At 42.3% G+C, this 12,015-nt stretch overlaps 1 protein-coding gene across 3 annotated transcripts in view; it reads left to right on the top strand.

Annotated features, from left to right (window-relative positions):
- UBR1 (ubiquitin protein ligase E3 component n-recognin 1) overlaps nt 1-12,015 on the top strand; it is a 138,008-nt gene that overhangs the window by 39,535 nt on the left and 86,458 nt on the right. For all 3 annotated transcript variants that reach the window (XM_054971048.1, XM_054971047.1, XM_054971049.1), the window contains exons 8-12: nt 3,213-3,336; nt 5,600-5,707; nt 7,275-7,363; nt 7,514-7,612; nt 10,583-10,740. In XM_054971048.1, the coding sequence (XP_054827023.1) occupies nt 3,213-3,336; nt 5,600-5,707; nt 7,275-7,363; nt 7,514-7,612; nt 10,583-10,740 (578 nt within the window). The remainder of the gene's footprint in view (nt 1-3,212; nt 3,337-5,599; nt 5,708-7,274; nt 7,364-7,513; nt 7,613-10,582; nt 10,741-12,015) is intronic.

The following is a 12,015-nucleotide window of genomic DNA, read 5'->3' as shown; positions in this document are numbered from 1 at the left end:
GATATGGCGGTGGGACACGGTCGAAGTGGAGAAGGTCATGGAGATACAGAAAGGCTCGGTGCCCTTCTAACCTACGTCCCATCCCAAGACACGCAGGTGTTGGAGCTAGGGAAGTAAACTCCCCTTCAACGCTGATGTTGTGCAATGCCAGGTCCGTAAACAATAAGACCAGAACCCTGCAGGATACCTCTGCAGCGGCTAATATGGACCTAGTATACCTGACTGAGACCTGGGTGAGGGATGGCAAAACGGTTGCCTTGGGTGAACTGCCCCCCCCGCCCCGGGATACTCGGTCCTTCATCAGTCTTGAACAGGAAGCTGGGGGGGGGGGGGAGGCATAGCAATCCTTATCCAAGAAACTTTCTCCTTCAGGCCGCTCCCCATCCCTGAGATCTCTGGCATTGATCGTGTAGGACTGATGTGGAATGCCAAAGAAAGTTTGGCTATCTGCTTGGTGTACTGACTGCTCAGCGCACCAGCAGATACCCTGCCGCGCCTCCTAGAGGTGGTCACGGGGTGGGCCTTGGAGTATCCCAGACTGATAGTGTTGGGGAACTTCAGTGTCCATGCTGACGATGCCGTCTTGGCTGCGGACCTCATGTCAGCCATGGCAATGCTAGAACTTTCCCAATTTGTATTGGTTCCCACACATAAAGCAGGCCACATGCTAGACTTGATCTTCGGGATGGGGTTGGATGTGGTTCTGGATAGGGTAGAGTTGGTGCCATGGTCAGACCATGCGGTCTTGATGGCTCAGCTGGGGATGCCACACACACCCTGCTAGGGCGGGGAACTAATGCATGCTTGCCCGCGGAGACTCAAGGATCCAATTGGTTTCCAGAATGCTCTGCGGGAACCGATGCTCCATGGCGGTTTGTTGGAAGAGCTGGTGGAGGACTGGCAAAGCCGGTTCTCCAAAGCCATTGACAAAATCGCACCCCGTCATCCTCTTCGCCCCTGCAGTTGCTGAGCTCCCTGGTATACGGAGGAGCTTCGGCAGAGGAAGCAGGAGCTAAGACGACTTGAGCGCGTGTAGCGGCGATCTCAGGACAAAGAGGCAAGAACATCTTCTAGGTCATTTATGAAATCCTATGAGGTAGCAGTGAAAGCTGTGAAGAAGGAATTCTACGCAGCTTCCATTGCGTCAGCTAGCTCACACCCAGCTAAATTGTTTAATATGGTACGTTCATTGGTCTCCTTATCAAGTGGAGACCATCAAAATTTGAATTCAGCCGTTAACTGTGAGGCTTTTGTGAGCTTAAGTCCTGTCTCTCCACCACAATCTGCCGGCCACAGTTGACACGGAATGTGAACTAGAGGCCCCCTGGTATTCGATCATTTCATCCCCCTCTCTAGGGAGGAGGTGGACAGGATCCTGCAGGTGGTGAGGCCTACCACTTCCCTCCTGGACCCATGTCCATCGTGGCTGGTGAAAGCCAGTGTTGGTGGACTACGGGATTCCTTGGAGGCTATTGTCAACACATCCTTGGGCTCTGGGGTTTTTCCCGGGGCACTAAAGGAGGCTGTGGTGAGGCCCCTGTTAAAGAAACCATCACTGGATCCTACCGACCCACTCAGTTACCACCCAGTCTCGAACCTCCCGTTTCTGAGTAAGGTGATTAAGCGGGTGGTAGAGAAACAGCTGCAGAGTTTCCTGAAGAAGACCTCGGCCCTGGATCCCTTCCAGTCTGGCTTCCGCCTGGGCCATGGGACCACCCTCTGGTCGCCCTCACAGACGATCTTCGCAGACACCTGGATCGAGGTGGAACGGCGCTGCTGATTTCATTAGATCTTTCGGCAGTGTTCGATACGGTCGATTATGATCTTCTGACCCACCGCCCCGCCGACATGGGAATTCAAGGGACGGCATTACAATGGCTTGTCTCCTTTCTCCATGGTTGGGGACAGAGGGTGGCGCTAGGGGAGAAGTTGTCATCCTGCTATCCACTAGTGTGTGGTGTACCGCAGGGGGCAATACTCTCCCTGTTATTATTCAACATCTATTTGCGCCCCCTCGCCCAGCTGATGCGAAGTTTCAGGCTTGGGTGTCATCACTATGCTGATGACCCCCAGCTATACCTGTTGATGGACGGACGGCCTGGATTGGCCCCGGATGTCCTGGAGCATGCTTTTGAAGCCGTGGCTGGATGGTTGAGGAAGAGTCGGCTGAAGTTAAACCCCTCGAAGACGGAGATCCTGTACTTGAGTTGTGGGAGTGTGGATTTGGGGCCCAGGCTTCCTACACTTGATGGGGCGGTGCTTACACTGGCTCCGAGAGTTAGGAGCCTGGAGGTGATCCTTGATGCCTCCTTGAAAATGGAGGCCCAGGTCATGGCGGTTGCAAGGTCGTCGTTCTTCTATCTCTGACAGACCAGACAACTCGCCCCCTATCTTTCGACCCGCGACTTAACTACAGTGGTCCAGGCAATGGTCACCTCTAGGTTAGACTACTATAACGCGCTCTACGCAGGGCTTTTCTTGAACTTGATCCGGCAGTTACAACTGGTCCAAAATGCAGCGGCGCATGTCATCACCAGAGTGCCTTCTAATGCACACGTTACACTGGTATTGCGCCAGCTGCATTGGTTACTGGCAGAGTACCGGATCAGATTCAAGGTTTTGGTATTAACCTATGAAGCCCTATGTGGACTGGGACCGGCGTATCTGCGGGACTGCCTCGCCATATATGAGCTCCAGCGGACGCTTCGATCCAGCGACAAAAAGCTGTTAATGGTCCCTGGCCCCAGGGAGGCCCACCTAGCGTTGACCAGGGCCAGGGCCTTTTTGGTCCTGGTTCCAAGCTAGTGGAACGCTCTGTCTAAAGAGACTAGGGATTTGTTACCCTTTTGCCAGGTCTGCAAGGCAGAGCTGTTCCGCCAGGTGTATGGTTGACACTGGTTGGGCCTCCCCACTGGCCGACTAGAGGAAACCATGCCCCCCCCCCAGCCTGTTAAATACTTTGGAGATGGTTGGGTGGTGGTTATTGGAGAAGTCTGCTGCTTTGTGTTTTAAATATTTATGTGGTTTTATTGATTTTAAAGTTATATGTATTTTAAATTACTGTACTGATTGTAATCCGCCCTGAGCCTGCTGATGCAGAGAGGGCAGAATATAAATTGAATTAAATAAATAAATAAAATAAAGGAATAGGAAAGATCCAATAACAGCTTAATATGTGCGCATTCAATTTTTGAAATATTTTTATCTTGCAGAAACATTCAAAAAATGTTTCCCAGCATCCTCTTACTGTGAAGGTTCTTCATGCTGATATTATGTCTCATCAGAAATTTGCTTTGCGTCTTGGTTCCTGGTTGAATAAACTTATGAGCTATTCAAGTAAGTAAGTTCTGTACCGTATTCAGATGCCAAAACATCAACAAGGGACTCTTAAAGTTTTTTCAGTTGTATTAATTGTCTGAATAAATGTTCCTTTAAAAATAGGCATAACTATTATTGCAGTTTAAAAGATTATCCTATACAGAAGTTCTTACAGCAGTGGTACTTGTTTCCATCCCAACTCTGAACAGGTTGCTAAAGTGGCTATATTCTCTAGGATTCATCAGTCATAATTCCAGCACTGTCCCTTTGGAAAGTTATTAAATTTGCTGATCTGATGGGGAAAGACACTTATTTACTTGAATAAACTTCAGTTTGTATGTCTTATTTTCCTGAGGCAACTGAGATAATACTGTTTCTGGATCAATCAGGAACATAATGACTGGAAAAATCTGAATTTTATTGACTATCCAAATAACTAGGGATCTGGGGGGGGAAAATAATGTATGAGTGTGGTGGCTGCTTAAATAGTGCACATCATGTTGTGGCCTGGATCTTAAAGACCGTGTGAAAAACCTATGTACGCTTGGAGAAATATCAATACTATGTAATGTTTTGTATGTAAATAAGTTTGTGTGCTTTATTTCGTTGGTTAATGTGGTTTTTTAAAATATTTGTTACTGTTGGTTTCAGTGCAAGCCTCTGAGGAGAGGAGGAGGAGGGCTGGATGGGTGAATGGAATGCGCTGTGATAGGATGATGGCTGTACCCTAGGGGGCGGAGAAAACTGGAATTTTAGTCAGAATTCTGAGAAAATGTTCATTCTGGCTAAGTCAAGCAAACTTTGTGGAAGCCTGAAAGAGGTCACATTTTGTCAAGTTCAGTGGAAATGTGTGGAGTTCTGAGAAATTCTGATTAAGGCAGTCTGTGTGGAATTCTTTGAGTATCTAGAGATAAGTAATGCTATGTAGGTCTGGCAAGCTGAGTGGAAGTGGAGTGCTGATTCTCTTAGTGAAGATCTGTGTGGATAATTAGTCTTTGACTGGTTCCGTGAATGTATATATAACTATTCTGAAACTGCCAAGCTTATGAACCTATTCTGAAACCAGTATACTTATCAAGACTCAGCAACCATCACACTTACGTTCTTATAAATAAATTCTGCTTTTGATTAAGCAAGAAAGGATCCCTTTTGTAACCTCACAACTGCCCACTCATGCTGACCATTCTGTCATATTACCATCTATGACAAAGCCTTCCTATAGTACCAGTTAATCAGATGAGATCTAAGGCAAAAGACTTTGGTGGCAGCGAAAACCTTTTGGGTAGCAGCAATTTATAGGTCATGCAAAATACAAGTGGTGTTAGCAGGGGGATTCCAATCCAAAGGGAAGGTGTTGTCAAAGTAAAAAGTCTGGGTAAAGTAGAGAGCACTTGAAGAAGGTGGTAGGTGGGGGTGACCAGAGACCTCCTGAGGTAAAAGGTAACAGAAGGAGTTGTAATTAAAGGTCCAGGGCAAGATTAAAAACAAAAATCGTTACATGCTGCATCGCAGTTCTTCCATAGCCAAAAGCCTTTTCCTTCTTCCCATTTTTAATGAATTGGATCCAACCATCTTTTCTATACTCATTAGCATTTGCTACCAGTAGTTGAACAGTAGCTGTTTTCAACCACCTTTACCCACACAGAATGAGTAGGATAAATGTTTCTGTTCAGCTGTGGTGGAGAGAGAGGACAAGAGAAGGATTTCCTTACTAGCAGCATTTTGACTGCTAACCAGACAAGCAGTGCAACAAAAACAAGCCTATCTGCAGCAGTTCCAGAGTGCTCTGTGCCACAGCCAGTCATTATTTATGGTATAACATGTTTAATGTTTGCAGTAAGCCCTGAACAGAAAATATGATCCCTGCCTAGAATTTAGTAGAATGATCTGGAACAGAGGCTGTAGTGAAAACTGAGTGCATAATTTGGTTCAGTGTGGTGGTATAAGGGTAGAAGAGAATGAAAAATATCCCAGATTTTATCTTGATTTGTCTATCTTGATATTGGCTTGCTCAGAATAAGGTTTTTGGACATTTGTAAACCTCTTAATCCAAGGGGAATGTCTGCTGCCTGTCCGTAGATTTCACTGTAAAGACAGATGTAGAAATACTGGGCATGCGGTAAGGTTACTTTGAGTGGAAGAAAGAACATTCTTTCAAAACAAACATACATATTATATCTGAAGCTTTGTCTAAAGTCTTTTTGCTAAAAGAATAGCTAGTTTATGTGGATCATGATTATCCCACTAACTCCTCAGTAAAAATAATATGACCCTGGCTTAGGTGACTTTCGTCAGATCATCTGTCAAACATGTCTAAAAGAAGAAATTGATTCAGAGAAACCTTGTCTTATAAGCACCTTGATGCTTTGGGATGCAAAACTGTATAAAGGTAAGTTGGAAAAATGTTATTCTGGTCTTTCTTTTTATTATTAGTATTATTAATATTAAAAATAAGTAGGAATAGGCTCAAACTATGCTTGTGTAGCATAGCTGGAAAATATATACCAGCTTAATAATTAATTAGATTCAACATACTGCCTTCGGCCATTTTCACTGGCAGATGCCAAGGGACCCCTTATGAACTCAGAAAATGCCCTTGTGGCCTGGGTGCCATTGAATCTGTTTCCCATGTTCTATTATACTGTTTATTTTATTCTAAGATCCAAGACAAACTTTTGAACTCACTTCTTTATTCATGGTGCAGCCTTTTTGATAATGTCAAGGTCCAGCAATTACTATCTGGTCACAACTTTTCTATAACCTCTAACGTGGCTAGTTTTCTTCAATCTGCAATCTGTATCAGGGAAGCTATTAACTAATTTTATTGCACCCTTTTTCGCTCTGACATGCCAATAAAGAGGGGTGTGTGTGTAATAATTAATTTCTATATTTCAGAGTATATTCTATACTCTGTATTTGTATAATCTTTGTAGGACAAAGTTATATATCTGTTTTAACTTTCTTCCCCCCTTTACCCTTTTTCTTCTGTACCCCCCTATGAACTGAAAATAAAAATATATTTTTTAAAAAAAAAAGTAAAGAAAAATGTTATTCCAAGATTCTTTACAGAATAGAATGGAAGACATCTTATAAGGGATGTCTGATAGTCAACTGAATGCTACAGTGCTAATTTTATTTTTATTTATTTATGTCATTTATGCCCTTTTTCCCAACGGGGACGCAAAGTGGCTTACGTTCTGTCCTCTCTTTTATCATCACAACAACCCTGTGAGATAGGTTAGGGTGGGAGAATGTGACTGGCTCAAGGTCACCCAGCAAGCTTCCCTGGAAGAGAAGGGATATGAACCTAGAGCTCCCAAATCCTAGTCCAACACTTTCAGTGCAATCCTAAACAGAGTTACGCTAGTCTAAGCTAATTGAAATCAGTGGGCTTAGACTGGAGTAACTCTGCTTAGGATGTTTTTTACTCTGCACAATGGTAATGGTCCTTGTTGGCATATGAGCTCCAACTCTACTGCTATGCTAGTGAAAGATGCTGGGTATTCTTAATGGCACAGCTGCACTATAGTTCAGAGAGAGAGAGGTATGTGGTGAGATATATAGATATGGCCACAAACTAAGTTGAGGATTCTTGAGTGGCTGTATTCACTACCTAAAGTCCTATACTCCTTTAGTTTATGGCACCATTTCCCTTCCACCTCCAACAAAAAGTGTACACAATGGATTATGATGTGGTTTTAATACTAAGCCTACTCTGGATGTCATCAATGCTAAGGTGAGTGTTGGATATTTAAAATGGCTTTGCTATTATATATGTAACAGCTTTAGTATTTCCTCTTAAGTACTTAGTTGTTAACCTAAGTGTTACATTTTTAAAGGGTCCACTGTTAAATTGGATTCAATCACTATGTTCACTTTGCTTTTTTCCTGTTGACTTGTCTTTTAAAATAAAAGAGAAATGTGTGGAAAAGATGCTAACTATTGAATTTTTTCAGGAGCAAGAAAGATCTTACACGAATTAATCTTCAGCAGTTTTTTCATGGAAATGGATTACAAAAAACTTTTTGCCATGGAATTTGTTAAGGTAAGTTAGGCTGAGAGTGAGTGACTGGCCCAAGGTCATTCAGCGCATTTTTGAAGCTGGGTCTCCCAGATCCTTGTCCAACTCAAACTGTTACATCACACTGGTGTGAGACCAGTTGGTCACATATTTCTTGCTTTCTTGTCTTCGCAGCATTACAAAACACTTCAGAGAGACTACATCAGGGATGACCATGAAAAGCAGATCTCTGTGACGGCATTTTCAGTTCAGATTTTCACTGTTCCTACATTGGTATGAACAGCTAATCATCCAAGCTTATAGAAGTACATTTGTGTTTGTTACAGTATATGTTAATATTTTGCATATAAGTAACCCCTAAAGCATGAAGTTGCTTACATTTGGATTGATATAATTTCTGTTTTTCACTGCTGTTTGATTTTGTATGGTGGTCTTCAGAGGAAGTGAGAAGACATGCAAATGAACTGGAAACCTATGGTGATTCAGGGCCTATGTTAATCATTTCTGCTATAAAAGGAAACAAAGCAAACTTTATAAAACTTGCATGTTTAGTTGCCATAGGCAATACTTGCCTGTTGTTCAGGCAAGTCACAAATTACATGGCTGAATGTAAGCAAGTACAGTCATATGAGTTTATTCTCTTTGAATGGTAGACAGGCCAGTTATATGATCCAGAAAAGTTACTATTGCAGCAGAGGCTATTCCCTCTTTGATTTGCTGTTAGGAAATCATGGTTTTCCAAACCATGTCTTTCCCATTTCTCGTAACAGCAAATCATGTTTTCCTGGAAGAGGAGAGAAATGGATGATGCAGGGCCGAGTGTGTAAGCCTGAGGTTTGGATCTGATCATATGAACCTAGCCTATGACTAGTTGGAGAATTAATCAAAAAGTAAGCAAACCATATATAATTTCACTTCATTAGCATAAATGATATCTGTTGGGCAATTCTGTAAGGAAAGACAGTGCCTTAGATACTAGAGAACCACAACCAAAAGACATCCATCTTTGTTTTAATTCACTATTAGACTGACAAGCAGCCTGCTACTAAACAAGAATCTGTTTATATTATTGCTACCATGAATTACAAAACACTTGAGTTCATGTCTGTGATTCTTCAAAGGCTTCATTTGCAAAGACTGCAGAGAAAAACTGTATGTTGGATCCAATTATTCCCTTCCATTAAACTTTCCTTCAGTGAAGGAGAGAAATTTATATTGGATCCAGTGACTCATTTAACTATCTATACTGTGAAAATGACCTTTTTGCCCATATATGTGCATTCTCTGTGGTGGCCCCTGTCCTATGGAATGGCCTACCTGAGGAAGTCAGAGAGCCCCCACTCTCCTGGCCTTTCGCAAACAGTGCAAAACTGAATTCTTCAAAAGGGCATTTTGCACAGATAGGAGGGCTGTATTGTAGGGAGATAATCTCAAAAGTGTCCTTTACTAACAAGTTAGGGACCATAGACTTCACTGCTATGTTGCCGTACATACCATCTAATGTTTTAAGTATGTGCTCCTATGTACTACTTGTTGCTTTAGGTATGACCCTACTGGGTAGTTCTATGTTGTCTAATGTCAGTCCTAGAATTGTTTATGCTCTGTTTCAGCATTTCTTCAATTTTGTATTGGATTTTTGCTAATGTTGTATCTTTGTAAACTCGCATTTATTTATCCTACAGCATTCTTTATTAAAATATCCTTGATATTGACTGTGCTAATCTCATTATGTAATCTGCCTTGAGTCTGAGTGAGAAAGGTAGACTATAAATGACATGAATAAATCTTTTTTTTTAGTGTATGACACTAGATCTAAAACAATTATTCAGTAATACGGGATTATAAAATGGCTGTATCTAAAATACACACTTGGGGTTGGATCCAAAGATGCCCCTCTACATGCAGGAGGAAGTAGGTTAGCTCCAGAAGAAATTTTTGCTGAATAAAGGGAGGCGGCAGTTTTTGATAACTCTTTAATCTCTCCCCTTATTCTGTTTCTGGGAGTTCCCTGTTCCCCAGGAGCAGCATTTTGTGCTGCATTGGGAGAAGAGCAGGAAAGTCCTGCTTTGCTGATAAAATTCCCTTTCATCTGTGGAGATTTTGCATGGGATCCATTCATATTTTTTTTGGTGTGAGAAAGCTACCTTCCCCCATTTGTTTTTTTTCTCAAGAATCATGGGAGAAAAGTGAAATTAAAATCCAACTATTTTCTTTCACTAGTGAAAGCATGAGGACTATATAATCTTACCTATTATAGCACTGTACAGACTCTTCCACTGTTGTTTGTGTTTTGCACAATAACATTAATAGTTATCTTTTATTCCAGGAAAATATTTCCTGATTTAAGGGAACCAAAGATTCTGAAGAACAGGCTCGAAAATATCTCCATATACTCATTTGTTAGAGGATCACTGCCGAATGGCACACTGCCATCTAGGGAATAAAATCACTCTAACCCTTATAGATATTATGGATACAACATTCACAGAACACCGGGTTAAACATACCATCTGACTGTTATAATGAGCTTCTAGGAAGCAGTGATTGAAGTTATTCATGGGGAATAATATTTGATCCTTAAAACTCTGAATTGTTAAAATATAACTGTTTTTCCCTGATCTTGGAGGCTATCAAAACTCCCCTTTCCCCCAGTGTTACAAGGAATAGGTGGGAAGACTGCTGAAATTTTCCCACCAGCTATGAGCTGAGATTGATCTTGTATGGAAAGGTAGCCTCATATGACAAATTATGCAGTGGCAGAAATGTTTGATTTACCTATGACCGTGGACCCCAACAGATACAGAAAGCACTAATATGAATACAACTTTGTGGGATTTCCCCCCCGCCCCCATTGTACTTACATGCAATTTTGTTGTTAATTCTTGCATGGAAGTACCTTTTGTGTAGGAACTGGGCAAGTGACCCTATATAGTTTTTCTGGTCTAGATATTATTAGGCTGATAGGCAGCTGACCTGTTGATGCCTGGAATTCAATGCTACTTATTGCCTACTCAAAGCTCTAAGCAGCTGTTCAGAAATTTTCTGTCTGTTAGTAAGAAAAATACTTTCTAATGTTCCCTACTTGGCCTATAGTAACTCTGTGCTTAAGAAACCAGGCAAATTTTGTGATGTCTTATATCACATTTTGGTACAGAATTAACAATGAAATAAAAACTGGGTGAAATTTTAATTGCTTTTGCAGGAATTAAGATTCTTACTATTGAAATGCACTTTTCTTCTTAGGCACGCCATCTCATTGAAGAGCAAAATGTAATCACTGTCATAACAGAGACACTACTTGAAGAGCTGCCAGAATATTTGGACAAAAATGGCAAGTTCAATTTCCAGGGTTACAGTCAAGAGAAACTAAGCAGAGTGTATGCAGTCATATGTGACCTCAAGTAAGCATTTCCATTTATAGAAAACAGTATGTACTACTTTCGCTGGAGATCTTTTTTTTTAATCTCATCTATGTATTTGCGCATTAGGCGGGGAAATATCGGTATGACTTTGGATGTGTGTTGCAAAACATATTTTGATGGGATAATATTGTGTATAGTATTAGACAACTTCTCCTAAACAATGTAGTGTTGACCCAGCAGCCCTCCTATTTGTTGTCTCTGAAAGGAGCAGTTTTTGGCTGCTTTAGAACCATGGTCGGCAATTTTATTGGCCATGAACTAAATATTGAGGCAGTGAAGCAGAAATACAGAGAATGATTGTCTATCTGAATGATTGTCTGTGGTGTCACCCTTGCCACCAAGGTGGCAGATTGTGTGGCGCCAACACAGCTTCCACCAGAATTGACTGGAGCCACTTTGTCCACTGCTGAGCTGTCTGGCAGGCACCCCCCCCCATTGCACAACAGTGGCCTGGTGGAGCCAAACAATGAAGCAATACCAGCCCACAAGGATATGTTGCAGAAGAATCTATCCAGCAAGAAAGGGGAGGGAAAGATCCTGCGAGGCAAGCCTGCTGCCACGGGATATGAAAGCGGAGTGGGGGGGGATGTAAATGGAGCAAAGAGTTTATTTAAACCCTTGCAGCCAGAAGCAGAGGAGGAAGATGTTGGTGCTTCTCCTCTTCCCAGGGTGAGGCTGCCAAAAGGCAGAGAGAGAACAAGAAGCATCTGATGGGAGGAGGAGAACTTGGTTGAGCTGGAATCCCCTTCCTTCCCAACCTTTTTGAGTGATGGAAGAAGAGCCCCGCCTAGCTGGGAAACAAGAGGAAAAGAATCTGGATTCAGCCTCCTCCCCTCTCATCCCAAGTCACCCACACCAGGCTGAATCCACAGCTTTATGGCCGGCCTTCACTCAGATAGGCCAGCATAATGCCTCCCTCTCAGTTCTCATATTATTTTGCTGTCATCAGGACATACTTGCTAACCAGATTCTAGAAATTAAGTAGTGCCTAGGTTCTGAACATTTACATTCTTGCATCCTGTTCTATGAATCCCTAAAATGCAAATACTTGTTCTGATGAAATTGTGGCAGTGGATATCAATGGTCAAATGTCCATCTACCCTTCTACATTTCAGCTAGTCTACAGCCATCAAGATCAGTTGGTTTTTTCTGTATAGATTTCCGGGATCTTGTCCAGTCCCATATAATTCTGATCCTACATCCCCGGTTTGAAGCCATTTTTTTAAGTGATGGCAGGTAGCTTCTAAGTTCATG

This window comes from Eublepharis macularius, chromosome 2, assembly GCF_028583425.1.
Source record: "Eublepharis macularius isolate TG4126 chromosome 2, MPM_Emac_v1.0, whole genome shotgun sequence".
Taxonomy (NCBI): domain Eukaryota; kingdom Metazoa; phylum Chordata; class Lepidosauria; order Squamata; family Eublepharidae; genus Eublepharis; species Eublepharis macularius.
This window is presented reverse-complemented; position numbering and strand designations above follow the sequence as displayed.